This window comes from Chrysochloris asiatica, unplaced genomic scaffold (genome assembly GCF_000296735.1).
Source record: "Chrysochloris asiatica unplaced genomic scaffold, ChrAsi1.0 scaffold00241, whole genome shotgun sequence".
In the NCBI taxonomy this organism is placed as follows: domain Eukaryota; kingdom Metazoa; phylum Chordata; class Mammalia; order Afrosoricida; family Chrysochloridae; genus Chrysochloris; species Chrysochloris asiatica.
Window position 1 is genome coordinate 1,428,032 of NW_006408759.1, and position 23,974 is coordinate 1,452,005.

At 37.3% G+C, this 23,974-nt stretch overlaps 1 protein-coding gene across 2 annotated transcripts in view; it reads left to right on the plus strand.

Annotated features, from left to right (window-relative positions):
* UHMK1 (U2AF homology motif (UHM) kinase 1) overlaps nucleotides 1-14,524 on the plus strand; it is a 27,288-nt gene extending 12,764 nt beyond the window's left edge. Inside the window, exons 5-8 of one of the 2 annotated variants that reach the window (XM_006873423.1) lie at nucleotides 8,344-8,420; nucleotides 8,553-8,651; nucleotides 9,739-9,827; nucleotides 14,156-14,524. In XM_006873423.1, coding sequence (XP_006873485.1) covers nucleotides 8,344-8,420; nucleotides 8,553-8,651; nucleotides 9,739-9,827; nucleotides 14,156-14,302 — 412 coding nt within the window. In that variant the 3' untranslated portion in view covers nucleotides 14,303-14,524. The remainder of the gene's footprint in view (nucleotides 1-8,343; nucleotides 8,421-8,552; nucleotides 8,652-9,738; nucleotides 9,828-14,155) is intronic. The other variant, XM_006873424.1, reaches the window with a different exon arrangement.
* The last annotated feature ends 9,450 nt before the right edge of the window (nucleotides 14,525-23,974 follow it).

Below are 23,974 nucleotides of genomic sequence, written 5' to 3' on the forward strand. Positions count from 1 at the left end.
ACTCGATGGCACATAACAACAACAACTATTATTGTGGAGTTGTCTATTTCTTTTATATTAATCAGGATTTGTCTCATGTATTTTGGTTCATTGCTGTTGTTGTCGTTAAGTGCCATCGAGTCAGTTCCAGCTCATAGTTACCTGTATGGGTTTCTGGGGAGTGACTGCTGAGTATGAACCGCCAACTTTTTGGTTCAAGCCAACTTTATGGTCGAGTGCTTATCTGCTGTAAGCTGCATATACACTTATAATTATGTCTTCTTACTGGCTGAACCCTTTTATTATTATAGGAGAATCAAAAATTATCTACACTCTGGCTATAGAATTTGTTTTAATCGACTTTTAGAAACGTCAGTACATAATTTTTTATATAATCATGATTTTCAATATACGTTGTCAACAAGCTTTCATATTCCCTTATTAGAAAATATTTTAGACTTGAGTTGCAAGCCATGAATAAATACACTGCTCTCTTTATATCTTCATCAGAGGTGCATCTGCATCCTTGAAGGGCTGTTTTCAGGGAACCCAAACGTGTGAAAGTCCTGTGTAGCAACATCAGGACTATAAGAAAGGTGTTATAACACCTCAAAACGAACTTTTTGCCGTGTTCAACAGTGTGGGCAAAGCATTGTCATGAAGATCACAGTGCTCTTGGATAATACTTCTCTGGGTTTAATCAGAAATGTAGGCTTCAGCGCTTCAGTGAGCATCTCACTAGAATGAGCACTGATGACTGTTGAACCTTTTACCTGATAGTATTCCAACACTGGTCTTTGAGAATCTCAGAAAATTGTAAGCATCAATTTTCCAGCTGATAGTTGCCTTTTGAACTTGGTCAGCAAGTAAGAATGTTTCCAATCCATACTCTGCCGTTTACTCTCAGGCTCCTAGTAATGAGTCCATGACTCATCACCAGTAAAGATTTTTTTAAAGAAAGTTTTACCTTCCTTCGAGTATAGGTCCAAATTTTATTTGCAGATGTCCAAATGCTTCTGTTTATGCTCTTTAGTGAGTTGGTTCAGTACCCATCTCACATTAACTTTTTGTAACCCACGTCTGTCGTGGATTATTTCATAGGCAGAGAGCCATGGCTGATTTGCAAATGATTTGCCACATAATCCATTGTCATTCGACAGAATCATTTCATGTGCATGCTCAATGTTGTCACCAGTTGTGGAGTGGACAGAGGTTTTAATATAACTGGAGTGAAGTTGTTTTTTTTTTTTTTATGTTTTATTGTGAATAGTTTACATGGGAGAACATGAGCTTTACATTCATCCTATCATATATCATTTCATTGCCATGGTAACAGTGCAGATAATTTTACTTATTCTTGTATAATGTCTGTCTTTATCTTGTAACAGATTTTGATTTAAAGTCTATTTTATCTGCTATAAGTATTGCCACCCCTGCTCTTTTTTGCTTACTTGTTGCATGAAGTATTTTCCCCCACCCTTTTATTTTCAGTCTGTTTGTATCTTTATGTCTAAGGTGTAAACAGCAAAAGGGTAGATCACGGTTGGCATTTTATTTTTTCAATTAATTTGGCCATTCTCTTGACTTTTGCATGGACATTTAGACCATTTACATTTAAGGTTATCACTGAAAACAAAGTACCTGCCTCCTTATTTTACTATTTGCTTTTAGAGAGTTTTGTTTGATGTGATTGCTTTCTTACGGTGTGCCTCTTTGCTGATTTCTTCTGAATGTTTCTTCCTGGTAATTTCTTAGTAGTTATCACATATGTTAGTTACATTGGTGGTGGTAGTTATGTGATGTGGAGTCAGTTCCACCCATAGCATCCCTGCATAGGGTTTCTGAGGCTGTAAATGTTTATCGGAGCTGAAAGCCTCGTCCTTCTCCAGTGGAACTGCTGGTAGTTTCAAAGTGCTGACCTTGAGATTAGCAGCCCAATTTGTAACCACTCTGGTATCATAGCGGTTACCAGTTGGACTGCTAACCTCAAGGTCAGCTAATTCAAAGCTACCAGCGACTCCACGGAAGAAAGATGAGGCTTTCTGTTCTCGTAAAGATTTACCGTCTGGGAAACTCGTTGCAGGGTCGCTATAAGTTGGAACCGACTCCACAGCATACCACCACACTACCAGACAGAGCTCCTTGTTAGTTATATTACACAGCACCACTTAACACATGAACAGCAGTTAACCTAACAACCGGAACAGATTGAGTCCTCATATGCTTCTGGAACCCACATTTGTGTTGATGTGTCTCCATTAACATCAGTATGTTGTTGTTAAGTGCCTTGGAGTTGGTTCCCTATATAGGGTTTCCAAGGAGCGGCTAGTGAGCTTGAACCACTGATTTTGCAGTTCAAATTGCAGTCCAGGGCGTTAACCGACAGTGCCACACCAGGACTCCCAACATTAACATAGGACAGATAAGTTGTGCTTTGTACTTATTTCTTTTAAACATTTAATGGAATATTGTTTGCAGGATTTAATTGTTGAGTTCCCTGAAAATATCTCACATTTAGTCCCTAAGATTGCTCATGCTGCATTTTTTGGAGGGTTCTCTTCCTGTCTTGTTTTTTGTGTTTATTTAGTTAATCCTGTGTGTAGATAATGAATATTTATTTAATGCTCTTGCCTTTCCATTTGTAGTGTTTCCTTGAGTAATACTAGCAGAGTTGGTCTGGTGGTGACAGATTCTGTTTGTTTGGGTATATCTTGATTGTCTACATTTTGAATGCAGCTCCTTCGTCTTCCTTGAAAGTAGTAACCACTACCCTGACTTTTATGGTGGTGGTGGTTGGTGGTTTTGTACCCGTTCTGACTCATAGAGACCCTGTATAGGGTTCCCAAGTAAATATTTATGGGAGCAAAATTCCTCATTTTTCTCCCACGTAGTGGCTGGTAGATTCAAACTGCTGACCCTGTGGTTAACAGCTCAGCTTATAAATCCAGTATGCTACTAGAGCTCCTACTTCTATGGTAATCATTTTTTTTAATCTTTATAGTTTTTATTACTGAATACTTTTGATTTGCCTTTAACAAAGAAATTTACTGTCTCGCAGTTTAGGGGACTAGCAGAGGTACAGATTCCGAGTGCCCACTCGTGGGAAAGACTTTCTCTTCTGTCCCTGCCTTGCAACGTCTGTGGGCCTTTGAAATCTCTTTATGTCATGACATCAGTCTTCTCTTGGTTCTAGGAGGACCTCAGCACAGGGACCCTGTGCCCAGAGGATGTACTCCATTCTTAGCTTTTCTTTCTTGATGGTAATAGGTTCTCACCAGTAGTTTTAGTTTTGGTCATATAAAAAATTTTCAAGATTCCTTTTAACTTTCTTAATGCAGGAGTTACCCTTCTCTGTTACCCTCTGCCCCCCCCCCCTTTTTTTTTATTTTTAAATTCCAGTTTTAAGAGCAAAGCAATGAAGCCCACCTCTGGTGGTATAGTGATTATGAACTGGGCTGTGAACCTCAATAGCAAAGCATTGAGAGGGAAAGAAAGCATTTGGAGGGATCTTGTGTGCTTACAAGTGTCTTCATGTGGTCTTTCTCCGAGTTTAACCACCAAGTACTTTGAGAGCTGGCAGGTCTGAGTGACCCTGGTAACTGTTCTTGCTACCATATCAAAACCTGAGCTAAAACAGTGCTTCAGCCAATAACGACAGCAAAGGATAGTAGCAGCCTGAGGACCCCGTGTTATGTCCCAGACTTGTGGAAAGTAAATCAGTGAGGTTACAGAATGAAATGAGGGAGGTCAGAGACACATTCCAACCTTACCTGATAGCTTCTGGCTAAAGCAAGGAAGTGTCATGGGAAGTATGGGTGGAGGGGCTTTGGGAGGAGGAAAGGAAGAGCAGCACTCCTTGTTCAGGTGGCAGGAGAGAAGAAAGCAGGGAAAGCCCTGAATTTCTCACCAAAGGCCAATTTCAGAAGGGAGCAGAGGAGGTTACCATCTATGCTTTTAGGCCAAGATGGTAGTGGAGGAAAGTAGTGAAGGATGGCTTAGAATGGGGGGTATCATTTAAAACTTAAGCACACAGCGCATCCAGCAGTAGTTCATAGGCTACAACCCAAAACCTTTACATCTACTCTAAGAAGCCACCCTGAACTGGAAGACTGAGGGCAGGGGCTGGGGCAAGGGGAGAAGGGAGAGACACCAGGCTGGGTAACTTGCGGCAAGGTGATTGTGTTATATGTCTTTCACAGTTGAGTTAGACATGCCCCACCTGCTATGACAGGAATCAATTTAAAAATACTTTCTTATATGATAACATGAATGTAAAGCTGATGTTCTCCTATGCAAACTGTCACTCAATTCACAATAAAAAATTTACAAGAATACTTTCTTGATCCCAGGAGTTCAACTATGTGGACAGTAGTTACACTGGACAGGATGATTTGTTATAGTACAACTTAGGTATTTCATTTGGACAAAAAATTAGTATCGTGTACAGTATCTTAAGATATCTTGTCCTTGAATGGGAACTTCCTCTCCAGTACTTGAAGTTTACATGAAGTATCTAGAAAATTGACTGCTGTAGAATATCAAGACTGCTTAAATCAAAAGGGGAAGAGGAGAGGGCCTGTGGTTTTTTTTTTTAATTATTATTATTATTAATTGCTGTAACACTATCATTCTGCGTTGAGGAAGTTTCATAGTTTCTTTAGACATCATTAGACATAGAAGCTCATGCAGGACATTTTTGATGTTATATGAATTCTCTCATTTTTCTAGCACTGATATGGCTCTTGGGTCCTTCACCCCATGAATATTAATTTTTGTTACAAATCTTACAAAGGAGAATGCTTATGGGTATTTAAAGACTGTCTGTCCGGTTTTCATGAATTGTTCTTGGAGACCCAGTTATCCCTGTCCCTCTTGTAAGTGTCATGTCTTCACCATTTTCTAGGCTCCAGCTGACTGTACCATTTCCTGCTTCTTTTTGGCCTTCTTCAATTTCTTCCAACAGTCGGAAATAGTGAGGGAATTTTACTCTCGAGCCCATGGTGGCTGCCATTGTGTGTTATTGACACTTGAAGGCCTGCCTCTTCTTCCCACACCCGTTTTTTCTTTTGCAGTTTGTTGAAGAACAGGAATTGTTGGCCTGGTATAGTGTATCACAGTCTTAATTTTGTTGATTGCTTTGGTATGGTATATATTTTAACATGTATCTCTAGTATACGTATTCCTGTAAATTGGTAGTGGTATTTAGAGGGTTTCATTTTCTTTTTCTTTCTTTCAAGTATCATTATGAACTAATGGATTTAAATGTTTGTTATATTTTAATCCATTGTAGTTACTATAATCAAAGATAAAATTTCCCCAATTTTGGTGGATAGGAGTTGCTGTAAGTTGGTTTTGACAAACCTTACAGTCTTTGATAGCTTCTTTGCTATCCAATATGACAAGGTGGTCCAGTTCATCTTAATGTATTTCTTTCCCTTGACCTGAAATAAGCCATTTCTCCAAGAAGCCTAGTTTCTTTTTATAGAAAATGGTATGTTGAAACCAAAATCTGGGCACTTTTAAATGAGCAGAATTCATGCTGGTATTTCTTTTAAAGTTAGAATTCACAGGTAGCATAGTGGTTACAAATCGGGCTGCAAACCGCAGTCAGCAGTTCAAAACTACCAGCTGTTCCATAGGAGAAAGATGAGGCTTTCTGCTCCCGTAAAGATTTACAGCCTTGGAAACCCTGTACTGGGTCGCTATGAGTCGGAACCGACTCCACGGTACATAACCACTACCACCATACTTGTTCTTGTCTGTATTACATCTCTACCTCCTTTAAAGGATTTTGATCTTCAAGGATAAGAGGAATGTTAGAATATTTCATAGTTATTGTCGGTTTTGTTAAGTGCCGTTGAGTCTGTTCTGACTTTGTGATTCAAACTGAACTTGAGGTCGAATGCTTATCCCACAGCACCACATCAGGATTCCATTTCATAATTACTCATTTTTTAATTTCCACTTTTACATAAAAGTCTCACAATGGTACTCTAATAAATTACTGAAACACCTAAAGATATTTTTGCATGCTTTCCACAGTCTTTCCCATTTTCAAAATAACTTAATTCATTGTCAGATCATGCTAAATTACCTACTTTTAATCCTCATTTACTATTATACATGTAACAATATATTTAATATTCACCTACGGAGACCTACAGCATAACTAAGCTACAAGATATTTCCAGCAAGCCCTAATATGAGTCTAGGGACAAACCATCAATAGCAGTAAGATTTATTTGTGTTGATGTTTCTCTAATCATTTTAGTTGGCTGAAACTTGTTATGTTTCTCTAGTCTTTGTGTTGATGTTTCTCTAGTCATTTTAGTTGGCTGAAGCTTGTTCTTTAGAGATCATAGGATCACTATCTTCTGAGTTCTGAGTTCTTTTAGCATGTTAGTAACAATTTCAGCTGTACTTGGTATACTTGAAAGTCTTTATAGCTATATATACAAATGCTTGGCATACATTTCTTTGTTCCTTAAGTATTCTAAACATGTTACTCCATTTTCTTCTGGAACATAGTTTTACTGTCAAGGGTCTGATGACAGTCTAATTTTCTTTCCACTCAAATTTCTTCCTCTTTTTATCTAAATGTTCAAAGAATTTCATTCCTTTGTAAAAATCTAATAATTTTTAGGAAGACTTTCTTAAATTACAGCTTTTATTGTTTATGCTCTTCCTTTGTTTTGTTTTTCTTTTATTTCTGTTTCTTTCCTAAAATTCTTTCCTAAATTCTAATACTCATTTTTGAGAATTTTCTCATTTTAATTCATGTTATTCTTTAATATCATTATATAGTTTATTAGAAGAAATATCTTTAGGTTGTTTTGAAATGGTAGGCTATAGTGTTCATCTGTGTTATAGGCATGTTTCCCCAGCATGCATTTGTTTTCTAAACATTGTTATTTTGTAATTTACTCTTTTTGTGTAACAACTTTCTTACAGTCTTTTTTTATTTTTATTTTTGCTTATTTTTATGTGAAATCAATTTTCCTGAACTTTTGGAAGGAGGATGGCTTTTCTAATTACATAGGGCTCACTTTACTGTTGTTTTCATCTAGTATTGTAAAAATACTTTTTTGTGATCTGGCTCTTTATTTGTGTGTTTAATTAACCTTTTCCTCTATCAAATCTTTCTTTACCTCGTTCCACTCGGTTTTGATTTTCTTCTGAGGAATTTGTTTGCAGTGTGGAAAGTTTGCCCCTGATGGAGCTTGGTTCGTTTTGAGAGGTCTGGTGCTTAGACTGCTCCAGTTTAACCCCTTGCATTAATCTGCATGTTGCTGTTGTATGACTTCCTGTCGGTTTCCACTCCTAGCAAGTCTTGTATATAAGGTTTCCAAGAGCAGCTGATAAAGTTTGAACTGTCAACCTTCTGATTACCAGTCTAGTGCTCATCCCACAGCGCCACATCATGACTCTAGAATATATAAAACTCCTCGTAATTTCAGGTGTTTTTCTTAAATCAACTAACTTACAGCTTCCATGGAATATTCTTTGGTTCATCACGTTAACTGTTGCATCCCATTGTTTCTTCCTACATAGATGCTGATGTAGCATAAGTCTTACTGCTGCTGATGGTTTGTCCCTAGACTCACATTAGGGCTTGTTGTAAATACCTTGTAGCCTAGGTTTTTGATTTTGTTGTGTAGTTGCTCTAGACAATCAAAAATTATGTCACTACTCCCTACTGCCTTCCTTCCCTCCTCCTTCCTCCTCCTCTTCTCCCTCTCCTCTTCTTTCTCTTCTTTTTCTTACTCTCTCTATCCCCTCCCTCCAACCATACCACACACACTGTTTAGGTTATCCTAAATCTATGTCTAGTTTCTTGTCACTTAAATTGTAAACTGTGGATTGTTTACTCTGTTGCATTTATTAATTAAAATCACAATGTAATAATACACCTACTCCTCATTTAGTAACTATCTCATCATCTGGCTGTTTTGCTTATTAACACTGCTTGTCTGACAGTAACGAATACCAAAGTGTGACGTGAGAGTCATGGTTACAGTTATGTGTCAACTTGACTGAACCATGATTCTCAGTAGTTTGACAGTGGCAGTTGTGTCAAGATGTAATTTTGCAGTTAATTGTGATCGTCATCCAGTTTTCACATGACACTAATTTTCACGTAACAAAGTGGTCATTGGAGCCTCTTTCTGTAAGTGAGGAGTGAGTGTATGTCATAAGTATATATCATGATTTGTTAAACTACTTATTCATCAATATTATGTATATTCTTTGTAAAGGAATGGTTCAATAACTCATGTTAATTGGTACTATGATGACTATTTAGATATGTTTCTTAAATGTCTACATTTTCAAAAGATTTATGCCAATACTTGTTTTTTTATCTAGCATGCTTCATGATGATGCAAGCAGACGAATTTCTGCTGAAATGGCATTATGCAGCCCATTCTTTAGCATTCCTTTTGGTAAGTATTATGATTATTTTTTTCTTGCCAATCAAATAACATCAAAACTAATTTATATTCCCAAGTTCCTTTGATATTCATCTTTTTATTTATTGAGATTTACACTTAACCATGTTATGATGAACTTAACAGCCCCTCATATTGAAGATCTGGTGATGCTTCCTACTCCAGTACTAAGACTGCTGAATGTGCTGGATGATGATTATCTTGAGAATGAAGAGGAATATGAAGGTCAGTGCTGTCTAAATTATATTTTATTGTGTCTTTCAAGTGTGAAATAGGCATATATCTGTTCAGGAGAATGTTAAGCTGTAGGACCTACAATACTCAGATTAGTCAGAAAATAAAATCTCTTCTACTCACTTAAATGAGTTGGGAGAGAAATAATGATGGCTATAGCTGCATATGAATTTTTTTTTTTTTTTATGTTATGTAGCTAGAATGTCGATGATGTTCGCACACAGTAGCCAGTGATTTTATTAGTTCTTTAGCACTCAATTTTGAGCTTTTTAATTGTATTTACTATTGCTTATTTTATCATTTCAATCACTTTCATGGTCTCAGCTGTTAATTTGCTAATAAATTATGCCCAGATAGTTTCTCGTGTCTTGACCTGACTTTTATTTCTGTACCTTCTTCCCATAGATTATATTCAATTTTATTGTTGCTAAGTGCTATTGAGTGGGTTCCGATGTATAGCTACCATGTGTAGGGTTTCTGAGGCTTTAAATCTTTCAAGGAGCGGAAAGCCTCATCTTTCTTCCTTGGAGTGGCTGGTAGGCTCAAACCGTGGACCTTGTGGTTTACAGTCCAGTGCTTATCGTAAGAGCCACTGTGCTCATGATTCAGTTTTATATCCTGCTAGGTTAATGTGCTGGACTGCAAGGTCAGTGGTTCAGGCTCACCAGTTGTTCCTCGGAAACCCTATGCAGGGTTGCTATAGGTCAGAACTGACTCGATGACGATACTGAACAACTACACAATATTTAACATGCTACACATTTAAAACATTTTTGGAGAGCATTATTTTGTACTGTTTTTTTCTTCCTTTTGCTTTGTTTCTTGTTCTCTAGGGAAGGAACTACAAATGCATCTCACAAATATTAAAATATGGTCTATAATCAGCCTTATTCATTATTAAAATGCTAATTCAGATCATTCTGAGATAACTTTTATTGATCACATTGTCAGTGATAAAGTATTTAATAACCTCATTACTTACATGTTTTCCTGAATTCTTTGCAGATATGAAAAATTTAAATAGTGATTATTTGTAAATTATATTAAAACAGTTCCTGTCATGTGTTTTAATAATTAGATGTTGTAGAAGATGTAAAAGAAGAGTGTCAAAAATATGGACCAGTGGTATCTCTGCTTGTTCCAAAGGAAAATCCTGGCAGAGGACAAGTAAGTGAATGTTTTCATAATTATAGAGTAATTCAGAGGTTCTTAAAGCTTTGTGGAAAATGTTTTAGTTCTATAGAAAGTACACATAAAAATGTTGCTAAGGATTGTGAGATTTGCATTATGAATGATTTTTATTTTCTTACACATTTTACTTTTTTCCCCAAAAGCTATATAAAATGCATTCATTTTTCATTAGTTAGAATTTTTTTTTTTTTTTTTTTTTTTTAATATTAATCTACTTTGAGCCAGTTGTATTCAACATCACCACCTGCTGAACTGTAAATTAACTTAAGTCCAGTTTAGGTAGAGAAATATTTTGGTCTAATTTTGTTCTCGCCAAGCAGAGTTAGAAAACTGATCAGGTTTAATTCTGATTCTAATGGATTGATCAGACTTAGGAAAGTACACTAGACCAAGAATCCTGAAACCTGAGTTCAGATATCCATGTGACTAGTTTTTTGTGATGATCCTCAGCTTCTTCATTTACAGGGTGAACTAATTAATGATCATAGAGATTTCTTTAGAACTCTGTGATTCTAAATGATACGATAAGGAATTTCAGAGAAAATCCTATTGATAGTATTTTTATATTTTAGGGAACAAAATATTATTGCATTCTTTCTGAGGGTTTCTCAACATCAGCACTATGCAATTTTGGGTTGGATGGTTCTTTGCTTTGAGGCTGGTCCTGTGCATTGTGGGATGTTTAGCAGCATCCTTGGCTTCTACCCACTAGGTGCTGGTAGCCTAGCTTTGTAACTTGTGACAATTAAAGATGTCTCTAATCATTACCAAATGTCTCCTGGGGGCAGAGTCACCTTCGATTGATGATTTTTGTTTATCTTTTGGTTCAATGTTGTGAAGAATTCTTTGCAATTAGGAAAAAATAAAAGAAATTTCACTTTGGTGATGGTGTGCTGTTGAATGAGTTCCAACTCATAGTGGCCCGATGTAGGTCGCTTTATGGGAGCAGAAAGCCTCATCTTTCTCCCACAGAATGGCTGGTAGATTTGAACTGCTGATCTTCTGATTAGCAGCCCAGCTCGTAATCTACTACACTACCAAGGCTCCTTGAAATTTCACTGTAGTCAGTGAAAATATATTGCCAATCAAGTAATAATATTTACCTCACTTAGTATTCAATTTATCAAATGCTTTCTTGAGTTTATTTATCTAATCAATATTTATTAAGCATCATTTGCAGTTTATACACTTGGCATATGACAGTGATCAAACAGACACAACTGTACATAGTGATAAATGCTATGGAGAAAAATAGATTAAGGAAGAGACTTGGGGAAGTGTAATGGAGTGAGGTGAATTGTGGTTTTAAATTGAGTGCTAAGGAAGAACCTGGAGTCCTGGTGTGGTGCTGCAGGTTAATGCGCTGGACTGCAAGGTCGGCAGTTCAGGCTCATCAGCCACTCCTTGGAAACTCTATACAGGATCGCGATAGTCGGAACCAACTCCATGACACTTAACAATAACAACAGCAGGGAAAAACATAACTGAGAAGGTTACCTCTGAATCAAAATTTGAAGCTGGTGAGGGAAAGAATTCTAGGGAAAGGTAGCAGCAAGTTCCAAGGCCCTGAATCTGCTGGCATGTCTGAGGATGCCAGTGTAGCTGTAGCATAGTAAGAGAAAGGGAGAATGGTAGATGAGGTCAAAGAGGTAAGGCAGCAGAAGGGTACATCAAGTAGAGTGATCTTGTAGGCTCTTGGCATTGATGTGTGCTATAAATGAGAGAGGAAAGTACTGAAGAATTTGAACCAATGATTAACATAATCTGACTTGGTATTAACCCAATGGCAACAACATAGAACAGAGGAGCATTTTCAGGGGAGAAGCTTTAAGATGATATTAAAACACAAGTTTTAGTAAGTCTTATCAAGGATCAAAAAATCTGCTAGGTGGAGAAGCTATCATTGCCATTTAAAACAGAGTGAAAGGAGCTTTTTTCTGTTAATTTTTTTATTGTGAACTGAGTGAAGGTTTACAGACAAGATCATCAGTTTTACATTTAATAAATCATACACTTTATTTCATCTCAATGATTGCACTGTCCTCCATTCAACAATAGTTATCCCACTTCCTCCCTGTGATTCCTATTTCCAATCCACACGTCTTTTCATGCCTTCTCAACTTTGTCCTTAGGAAAATATTGCTCTTTTGGTTTTGAATGGTTGACCATTCCATGGTGAGCATACCTTACTAATGTTATTGTCCCTCTTATCTAACTGGTAATTGAAAAGGGGGCCATGAGGGTGAGTTCCTTTCCAGACTTAAAGGGTGGTCGAGGGCCCTAGTCTCATGTTCCTCCGTCTTTTTCTGACCATTAAGCCTGGTCTTGTTTTATAATTTTGAGTTATGTTCCACATTTTCTCCCACTCTATCTGGGGCCTTCTAGGGTGGTCCCTTTCAGAGCAGTTGGTAGTGGTAGACACTGTCTAGTTTTTCTGGTCTCAAAGTTATATTTAAAATAAGAAACTTGAGTGAATATACTGCTATGGCGATTAGAAGTGCTTTCATTTTTAGCTAATAACACATTGTAGGGATGTGTTTTTAAGAATAGCTGTAAAGCAACTTTTAGCGTTTGATGATCTCTAAATATAATGCATAGCTTAATAATAGTTTGGGAATGGAAGAGGCAAAACCAGTCCAATTTTTTTATTTCTTTACAATGTATCATACTTATATGTGAATAAGATGATAGTCTAAGCATGATGCTTTGTTTTCAATGAAGGACGATTTTGTTAAATACTGTATTTGGAATTGCCTCTAAAACCAGTACTATATTTGATTTTTATAACTATTGTAAAATAACTTGTTTTGTCAAATGAAGAAACGTGTACTTTGAAAGGAGAGATGAAAAGGGGTAATCTACCTCAACTCCTAGGCAGATAACTTTTAGGAAAAAGGTACGAATTGATGTTGAATACCAGGAAATAAATTTTCAGACATTTCACATTATCCATTTTTGCATCCCCTTTGAAATTCTGAGTATCTTAGGATGCTTGCATGCCAATGAAGCAAAGAACTAGGGAGGAAAGGGCAGTTCTTTGTCTGGTTAACCAACTTATAAGGAAACCGAGGACAAGTCATTTCAACTCTCTGTAACTTTTATTTTGGGATTAAAAAAAAAAAGTTCTTATGCTATATATACTTTCCCTCTGAGCCTTTGAGTGCTGCCTTTAAGTGCTTGACCACTAGTAGGAAGATTGGTGGTTAGAATTCACCCCACAGTACCTCAGAAGACAGGCCTGGCCTGATGATCTGCTCTAAGGTCTCAACCTTGAAACCTTCGTGGAGCAGTTCCAAGCTGCATGAGCTGAAATTGTTGATAGTCCACAGCATCTCTCAACAACATGTTCTTCCTGTCTGAAGTCTTTTAATAGGCACAATTTCCAGTGACTTTTGATCAGTATTTTTTTTCCCTCCACTTTAAAAATATTGTTGTTAAGTGCTGTTGAGTCAGTTCTGACTCATAGCGACCCTGTATAAGGTTTCTAAGGAACAGTTGGTGAGTTTGAACTGCCGACCTTGCAGTTGAAACCCACCTTTCTGTTCAGTGTTTATCATACAGCACCACAGCAGGACTCTCTTTAAAAGTGGATGTTAATTAAAAAGCCTTTTTTTCACTGGGCTGTTCTCCTGTTGTTGGCATATGACCAGTATTTTTCGGCAAGCCTTTCCAAATTTGGCAAAAGGTTGTAGTTTTTCACTCAACGCTATAGGATAAGCACTCGACTCAGGGTTGGTTAGAACTGCAAGGTGGCAGTTCAAACTCACTAGCTGCTCCTCAGAAACCCTATACAGGGTCACTATGAATTGGAACCAGCTTGATGGACTTAACAACAATAGTTTTGTAATATATTTTTCAGAATTGAATTGAGTTCTAAGTAAATAATCTAAACTTAAAGATGCCTTCCCTGTTGGTACAATGGTTAAAGCACTTGTTTGCTAATGGGTAGGTTGGAGGATTGAACCCATCTTTCTACACTAGACAGATTTATAGCTTTGGAAACCTTTTGAGGCAGTTACCCTCTGCCCTGTAGAGTCACTATGAGTTGGAATCTACTCAGCAGTAATAGGTATTTTAAATCTTGTTGTTCAAAAATGTAGTCCATGGGCCATCAGTCAGCAATGAAGTCACCTGGAAGTTTGTTTAGAAATTCGCAAATCCAGGCCCCCCTTAAACCTATTGAGGCAGAATTTGCATTCTAGCAAAATCCCCATATGATGTATACACATTAAAGTTTGAGAAGCAGTATTCTAAAACGATCTTGATAAAATGGAATTACTTTGTTTTCTCTGCCGTTTTTACAGGTCTTTGTCGAGTATGCAAATGCTGGTGATTCCAAAGCTGCTCAGAAGTTACTTACTGGCAGGATGTTTGATGGAAAGTTTGTTGTGGCTACATTCTACCCACTGAGTGCCTACAAGAGGGGATATCTGTATCAAACCTTGCTTTAATCATAACCCAAGGAGTATTTCTTGTTTCTCCTCTTCCATTTCCTGGGTTATTGTATTCCATATTTGAATGCAGAAATGCACCCTACCCATTTTAATGGAGGGCTATGTGCATTTATTTAATCTTACTAATGTGCAGTTACTGCATTGCAGACATTGGCACTGAGGAGGACCAGACCGCTCAGCTCGACACTGAGGGCTGTTAGTGCATCCGTGTAGGCAGCCTGTGTGTGTGTGTGTTTGTGTGTGCACAGTAGGGTGGGTGCTGCTCTTCAGTATAACCTAAAATATTATTTCATGTGATCATAAAGCACGGATGGCTGAATACCATGTCATGATGACTAGTGCTAACAGATTTGTTAGGGCTGGTGATATTACTTAGAGCTATTTCTTTATGTTGTCAGATGGTTCTTATTGTTGATACCCATAGCTGGCACTGGACTCTCTGTAATGTTAAGTAATTGTCAAACAACAATTACCTACTGTGTTCTCAACACTCAGTTGTGAGGTTTTTTTTAAAAGAGTACTGTAGTCCTGAATATTCCTTTAAAGAAACTGCAGTGAGCCTACCCACTTTTTTTTTTTTTTTTAATTACAGCTTTTAAAATAGAAAGCTGCTGCTTGATCTTGCACAATTTTTATGTCTAGGATGTATGCTCAAGTGTGTTTGCAGGTTTGAGAGATTCAAGAAACCTTGAGTCAGTGTACTTTATAGTATGAGTTTTGTGAGCTAATACAGTCTATATACCTACCTATCTTTTCCCTACCTGTTTCATATCTGTAACTCTTTGAAAGGTGGTCTGTTTGATAAAATGTAAATGACAAAATAGTTCATTCCTTAGTTTTTCAGAACAAACAGGAATCCAAACTGTTTGGGGTTGGATTGAAACTGAAAGTGAGTCTAAGACACAGAAAAGGTTTGCTGCACATAAACTGCCCACCCTTTAATCTACTGTAGTCCCTCTTTTGTGAACTAAATCTCCTTTGATCGTCTGAAGATTTCTTCATATGGTTCTCACTTTTCTCTCTCCCAATTATCTGCCTCCTTATCATTAGAGGAGATAAAAGCTAGAGAAACAGCATCCTAGTTGGTTTGGCAAGGAGGTTTAGAACATGGAAGTTGAAAGGAAGGGAAACTCAAAGAGTGCTTTAAAAATAACTCATTGTAATCTAATGCTTTCCTGAGCAGAGGATGTCCTAGGTGATTGCATGGCTTAAAGAGTCAGAATTCTCATAGATTCCTTTCATTTTATGGTAGTTTGCCTTTAAAGTATAAAAATTAGCACTGATGATACAAAAAAAAAAAAAATTACAATAGACAAGTTATATAAAAGTTATGAATTTTTTCCTCTTTCCATACCTGAATGTAATTTTCATTTTTCACTTTCTTTAAGGAAAAACCTTATATTTTCCCTTTTTGGAGCCTCCCATAAACAGTGTATCCCTTTGTGTGGCATATAGATTATTGTGTCGTCAATTGGAAGTACATTTATTTTTAGTTATTTAACAGCTGTAAAATTATTAGGACACTCCTTAATATTTATTATAAAACCAAATTTGGTTTAAGAAAGCCTATTTATGAACTGCCAAAAATAATATGGTCCCCATGGGAAAATTATACAACAAGCTTCCAGTATGTACCCTTGAGAAGATTTGTTTAATTTTAGCCTTTTATAGGTTGGTTGGGATGTGCGGTGGCTCCATACAGTAAGTGGTGGACTGTAAACCATAAGGTTTGCGGTTTGAGCCCACCAGCCACTTTACAGGAGAAATATGAGGTTTTCTGCTCCAGCAAAAGATTTAAAGCCACAGAAAATGTATACAGGGTTGCTGTGAGTCGGAACTGACTCCACGGAACTTAACAACAACAAGAGGTTGGTTAGTTGGTTTGTTTTCTGATAAAAATTCATAAGAAGGGTAAACATAGTTTTATAGAGATCTTAGTTCCTTAAAACGTAATGTTTGATTGGGTGACAGCTCTCCTGGTAATTAGAAACACCAGATACTGTGTATTGATGAACACAGACTACAAATGAATTCTTTTGAAGGGCAAGTTGTCTAGGTTTACGAGGCCCTGGTGATGCAATAGCTCTTGGCTGCTAACTGTAAGGTGAGTAGTTTGGAAACAGCAGCTACTCCTTGGGAAAAAACTGGTGGCAGTCTGCTTCTGTAAAGAATTTACAAGGTTGGAAAGCATTTGGGGCCGATTTACTCTGCTCTCTAGGGTCACTGTGAGTTGGAATTTGACTCAAAGGCAATGGGGTTTTTAAATCTAGGTTGGCACTTGTACCTTTCTTCTCCCCAGTCCACTCACAAAAATATATTTACAGATAAACTGCAGGTATGCTTGCCTCTTCGCCTGGTGATGCAGTATGCCTCTAGCATCTTGATGCTGAATTTCACAGCATTCTTTGATCATCTTACTGTTGATATAGTCAACCAGATACGTTGTTTTAACACTGTAGAATTTTATTATACAAGATGCTAACTACGTTTTGGGGAAACTGAAGGGGAAATTCACCCTGCATTGAAATGAATATTTTATATATCAGGGTCACAGATTTGAAAAAAGATGCCTCCTATAATTTATGTAATTTTATAGCTCTTAGCCCATTATTACCAAAGATGATACTTGAAGATTTTCCCTCCCTACTCTGATAAAATCAGAAGTTTATATCTTAATATCTTTCTTAAACTTGAGCCAAATATTATCAAAAGATGCAATTCTCATGATTCTTTTTAGGATGAAATACACAGGCAGGGATTTTTGTCCTTTGAAGTAATTAAAACCCTAGAAGTTGTCTTTTTGAGTATCAGGGTAAAGAGGTGAAAGTTCATGTCACTTAAACCGTACAGTTTTGTGAAACTATTTTATCTCAGGTAATTTTTCTTTCCCTAAATTAATACCCGTGCTTCCTTTCCTCTTATCTTCCCAGTTTCTTCTTTGTTGTTTTATGGTGTCGCTTTGGCACATTTTACTCTAGAAAAGAAGGATAAAATGATTATTCTATAGAAAATCATTGGACTCTAAACACCATATTGAGAGAGAAAGTGTCTAGGTAGCCACTTTTAAAACTTTGCTACTTTATTTAAAGGAGAAGAATAAATGGCGTTAAATTTGGACACCTCAGTAAAAGATAGCACAGGATAAAAGTAATGAAAGGTTGCATTGTAAAGGAATAATTTTTTTAATTGCCCTCTTGCAATAAGAGCTCTGTATTTGTTACCACATGATATGTACATGTGTCTTCCTCATTTTAGAGACATTTCCTTTCTGTTACTGAGCCAGAACTATGACTGATTCCTATAGAATAAAAACAATGAAAGTAGCTTTGTTCATCCTCTCTGTGTTCTTATTGAGACAAGGATTACTTTCCTTTTGATACTGTTTTCTGCTAAAGAATACAGAGAGATGGTAAATTAGCCTTTAGAAAAAACAACAACTGAATTCTATTTACTTTTTTCTGGATTCATGCTACTTGTACTTATATTTTAACTAATGAATAAATGTAAGGAATGCTGCCAGAAACAATACTGCCATGTAAAGTTTGTCTCTATCTTGCCTCACTTATTCTCCCAGAACATGATTTAGCCTGATAAAAGTGTTAAGTTCTATTTCTGGGATAAATTAAGGCAGAGCACTAGCATTCATCACAGAGAATGTTTGTTTCATAGTTCGTTTGAGTTCATTCATCAAATACAGCTAACTGAAACGTTTTGGCATCATTTTCTTCTTAGATCTTACATTCTGACTTTTAAATTAGGCCTACCTACATAATTTCTATTAGCAGTTATACGTGGCAGCATGGCATTTCATTTTTTATAATTTTCTTGAAAAAAGCACCATAGTAGCTGATAATAATCATAAAAGCACCGTTAATGGGTGGAGGAATGGGAGAGACCTCGGTAGCCAAGTACTTTACCTAGAATCTTATGCAAGGGTACATCAAGGTGACTTTATTCAGACTAGGGTACAAATTGAACCACATCATGACTTTGTCTCATGGGTGTGTAGATAGTCAAAGATTTAAGCAAGTGCCTTCTGTTTGCTGGAAAATAATAAAACTCATCTGAATGAAAGCTTCCCAGATGGTCATAAGTGCTTGCACCTCTGCCTTGTCCATGGAATAGATTAATTCAAGCAGTATGAAAGTCCAGTTTCCTGAGTCCACACTCTGTGTGTATGTGTGTAAAATTATATCATTCTCCGCCCCCCCCAGTATTACGTATGATGAAAAGCCAGACTTACCTGGCAGAATCTGAACTCTTCCTTGGATTTAGTTTTGTTTTTACTATCAGGTTCCTTCCTTAGATCTTATTACTCTAGCTCTTGGATACAATCTTTTCCTTGGATTTAGTTCTGTTTTTAATATCAAATTTTCTTCTTCAGATTTTATTACTCTAGCTCTCGGATACAATTTGTTTATTTCTCATAAGATATGGCCATCTAGGGAACAGTTCTTGGTCACAGTTTGTTTAAAAATTTTTATTTTATTTTCTCTTAAGATGCTCAGCAAGTCACCTTTATTTTGAGATGCTTGTCATTCTGTTAGTATTACTTTTTAGCTTTCTTAATATAAAACTCTTTTCGTCTTCATAAATGGAACTCATCTGAGCCATTATGTGGCTTATAAGTTATATTTTCTTAGTCATGGAGGAACATGGATATTTTTGTTTTTGTAGTATCCAGACTTTCTGAGATTTGCTTTTGCTTTGTTTTAGCTTAGTTGCTTCTCTACCTGATACCACAGACTATATCATGACTATCTTAGTCTCCCCCACATTGTTTGTCACTAGTTTTTAAATTATATGATGGACCCATAGATTCACACAGTGGCATGTAATTGAAAAGTACCGTGGGCTCCTGGAGTGGCATTGCAGGATCAGCACTGGACTGCTAACTGCAAAATCGGTGGTTCAAACCCACTAGCTGCTTCTTGGAAACCCTATACAGGGTCGCTATGAGTCGGAACTGACTCAACGACATGTAATAACAACACAGATATTTAAAAAGAAAGTGAACCATTTTAACTTTATTGTAATTTTACAAAAGTGGGCTATAAAAGAAATCAGAGCATTTAGGAAATTTTATATTTTATAGGTGGTGATTAAGGTGAGATTTAGCATGTAGGATATATAAGTAGTTTATACAACATTAGTTCTCTTGATAAGTTTTTGTTTATTTTCCTATAGCTCAGCACTTTGTTGATCTCTGTACTGTGTATGAGGATTATTGTTTTCCATTTGCTCTATTTGTACATTTCAGAGAGCTGTCGTAGTATAGCAGTTATGTGTGCGGCACCAGAAATGCTGTCTGTAATCCTTGAGAAACTTACTGGTTGATTGCCTGAGTGGTATTTCCCAGTAAATAGGGTGGCTGTCACAATATATAAAGGAAAATGATGACACTTTTGAAGGCCATATACATTTTATGACCTAGGTTCATAGTACTTTAATTGAAGGACAAAGAGAGGTATTCTGTCTTATTTGCCCTGTGTGACCATTATTCCTTGTCCAGAAGAGAACTTAATATGTTGTACTATTTTGTATCACAAAAACAAATCACATTCTGAAAAAAACTGGCTAGTTTTTGTTTTCTTAGTTGGAATTTTTGGTGGTGGGTGGTGAAGTGGAGTGGGGAGAATTCTCTACGTAAGGATCAGAGCTACTTGCTACATAAGCTCTTGATTGTTAGCAAGAGAATTGCATGTATTTATTGTTTTATCCCAGGTAAATTGCCTTCCCCATCTAGGTTACCTTTCTCTACTGATATTGGTGACATCAAGAACAATGGGTGTATAAAGCAAATACAGTCACATATTCTAATACCATGCATATGTAGACTCAAAAAAATCTCTTCAGTTACTGAAATTACCCATAACCACATTATTTTATTGGCATTAGTTGTCAGAAGTCTGACAAATAAATGCAAGAGTAAAGAGGAGAAAGATAGAAGTAATCAAAACAGAGATGAGGGAAGGAAAAATGGCTTCCTTTCTTTCTATATACTTAATAATCTAAAACTGATATCCAGATTTGGTATCTGTAGCATAAAAACATTATCTACCTAACTACATATGCCTCACTGTTGTTCTAGAAAACTACTGTAGAAGCTTATGAAACCAAATTAAATTTCCATATGTGGTTTGAACTAAATTTAAAAAATAAGTATTTGAACTCTGAACTTTTGTGTACATCATCACTTATGGAGACTAAGATCAGGAAGAAGCGAGGTTCGTCATCTTTTACCCATGCACGCTTGGCACTAATATGCACTGACTGCAGCCTTTGAGCACCTTATGGAAGGAGGTGGTGTGTATTTATTATAACAAGGACATGTTAGACTCCAACTCCGTAAAATAGTTACCTAGCAGAGTGTGAAGCTATTGTATCATTTCTGCAGGATTTCCTTGTTTATTCCTTAAAAACATTCTACAATCATTTAAAATTCCTTTATATCCTCTTAACATTGTCAAAGCTGGGGTAGAGGAATTCCCCACCCCACCCTACCCCCAAAAAGGACTCCAGCTTTACTAACTTGGGTCACTCTTAGAAACCCAGTTACATAGTCAATAAAGTTGAACAGTTTATGACTTCTTGTATCAGCACTGGAGTGGTTGGTTGTGTATATTAAAGCCTACTGTTATCCCTCCAGGAGCTCTGGTAGCATAGTGGTTATACGTTGACCTGTTAACCTCAAGGTCAGCAGTTTGAAACTACCAGCTGTTCTGTGGGAGAAAGAGGAGGCTTTCTGCTCCTGTAAAGGTTTACAGCCTCAGAAACCCTATGCAGGGTTGATATGAGTCGGGATCGACTACAAAGCACACCACCACCACCACTATTGTCCCTCAATAATATATAATTGCTATGTTTTTGATAGGGCGGTATGGTGAGGAAAAATGTGAAAGATCATTTAAACCAAAGCCAGTTGTAAGGAGTATTATCTCCTATTGGTTTACCTTCACCTCAGAACTACCAGAATATGACAGTACATAGTAAATAGTTGTCTGTAGCATTTCTACCAGTTGTTTCAGTAGCATATTGGTCTTGGCATTTCTTGGCACTCTGGTTCTTTGTTTTTGATGGTGTCTTAATTGTTTGTGAGGGTTTTCATTTTAAATCAAAGTGGGACTATTAATGTAAATGTATGTCAATACCAAGAAGATCCTATCTCAAATCTTTACATTTCCAATTCCCATTCAAGTCTTTTAAACTTTTTTTTTTCTTGTTGTGTTAGCAAAGAACTTTTATTTTCTACTTTACTAAATACCTAAAATGTATGAACACTGCGTTAACAGTTGACTGTATTGTGTATAGATTTTGCTGACAACTTTTTCTGTAAACACAATTGCCTTGTTCAGTTTTGCTGTAAACTGACTTCCCATGAGATGCACTGTTGATATGCTTTCTGATGTGTGTTTGATAAAGGTGATCCAATAAAGATGAAAAAAAAAAAAAAAAAGGAATTACCTTTTCATTTCAACAATTTCTCCACTTAGTATAAGTAGTCAAGTTCAGATAACAGGTGTCTTAGGCTGAGTTTTCTAGAGACGCAAAAACCAGTGAAACAAACATGCATATATATAAAGAGAAGTTTATTATCTTACCATTGTAGAGTCCCAGGTCTCCATTGAAGAGAGATCGAGTCCCTCCCATGTGTCCAGGCCACACCCCCAAGGAAACATGCCTTCAATTGATTGGTTACTCATACTTGCTCATCTTAAGGTTAACTATGCCTGTATTTGATTTCATCATCACGGGAATAAGCACATCCCAACTGTTAAACTTCTGTAAATCCTGGCCTAGTTGAGTTGACAGAGAAAAGAGAAACCTAACCATTACCACCCACCCTTATCAACTCGAAACCAGTAAACCTGTAAATGTTAATTTTGTAAATAAAATTGTAAAGTCATGTTATCAGGTGCCATCGAGTTGGAACCGACTCATAGCGACCCCATGCACAGCAGAACGAAACAATGTCCAATCGTAGGCCAACCTCACTACCGCTGCCACACTTGACACCATCAATGATGCCACCTGGCTGATCCATCTCGTTAGGGGTCTTCCTCTTTTTCTCTGACCCTCCACCTTACCCAGCATGATATCCTTCTCCAGCGGCTGTTTCGTCAGGACAATATGTCCAAAGTAGGAGAGACGAAGCTTAGTCATCCTGGCCTCCAAGGAGCACTGTGGCTGCACTTCTTCCAAAACAGATAAATTGGTTCTTTTGGCAGTCCATGGCACTTTCAGTATTCTCCAACACCACAACTCAAAGGCATCAATTCTTCTACAATCTTCCTTATTCACTGTCCAGCTTTCGCATCCATATGAGGCTATTGTAAAGTCATACTTGTGCCTAATATGATAAATTACAGCTGGAAATGCACTGGCCCCATTTTCATCTTAAATGTCACAAATCAACAGCAAACATATTTGATGCATGCATGCATGCAAAACAAAAAAATACTTAAAAATCTTCAAGCCAGCCTCCTACCCCCAGGAACACAGCCCATTATGCACACATACAATGTCTCAGTCCATGGGCCTAGAATCCATCCTGCTCTGTTTTTCCATGATGCCGCTTCTCCAGCTGACTCTGCTGTTACACTTTTCCAGGCAGGAATCCCATGCTCCACTCATGTTCTTCCTTAATGATGGTTCTATGGTTTTATGGTCCTGAAATGAAAAATGACCCCACCTTTTAGTTACACATCTACAACTATAACAGTTTTGACAATCAGAATCCTACTAATAATTACAATTGAAATAAAATTCTGTCAGCATCATTCCCCCACCCCTTTCACCAGACCCATTTGGAAAACAGGAAAAGTAGTCAATTGGGATTCTCCATTGACCCTTCATTATAAAAGTAAGCACACCCATGAAAGCTTGTAAGGCAGTCGCTAAATGCCTTTTTTAGTTTTTGTGTGCCATCAAGTTGCTTTCAACTCACAATGACCCTGTATAGGGTTTACAAGGAGCAGCTGGTGGGTTTAAACTACTGATCTTATGGTTTTACAGTTATCCTACAGCACCATACCAGGAATCCTTTATAGTCCCTACCATTTTTGATAGCCAATGTCTAAATTGCCCATCCCTATCAATCCAGTCCTGGTGTGCTGTGGGTTATGCGCCAGACTGCAAAGCCGTTTGAATTGCAAAGTTGGTGGTTCAAGCTCACCAGTCACTCCTTGGAAACCCCATACAGGCTCGCTATGGGTCGGAACGGACTTGACGGCACTTAACAACAACAACAAATCAGGATTCCTGGTGTGGTGCTGTAAGATCCGCACTGGACTGTAAACCATAAGGTCAGTAGTTCAAACCCACCAGCTGCTCCTTGGAAACCCTATATAGGGTCGCTATGAGTTGAAACTGACTCGATGGCACTTAACAATCATCAACCCAGTACACAAGGAGGAGATAGGCATGTTCCTTGACATGAAGTATCTTTCTTTTTGATTGGAATTCTGAGCAACTGCATTCATAAGCAAAAGTCCAGTCCAACAAATTGTAGCAATTAACACGCTCAGAGTTCCAAACATCTTTATCTTAATCTAGTTGTGAGAAATACTCAAGATGGTCCATCTTCAGGAATAAAGGACACGTGACATTGCTAGACCAGGGGAGAGGGAGGAAAGAAACCTGTTCTAGGACTTTGTTGTTGTTGTTGTT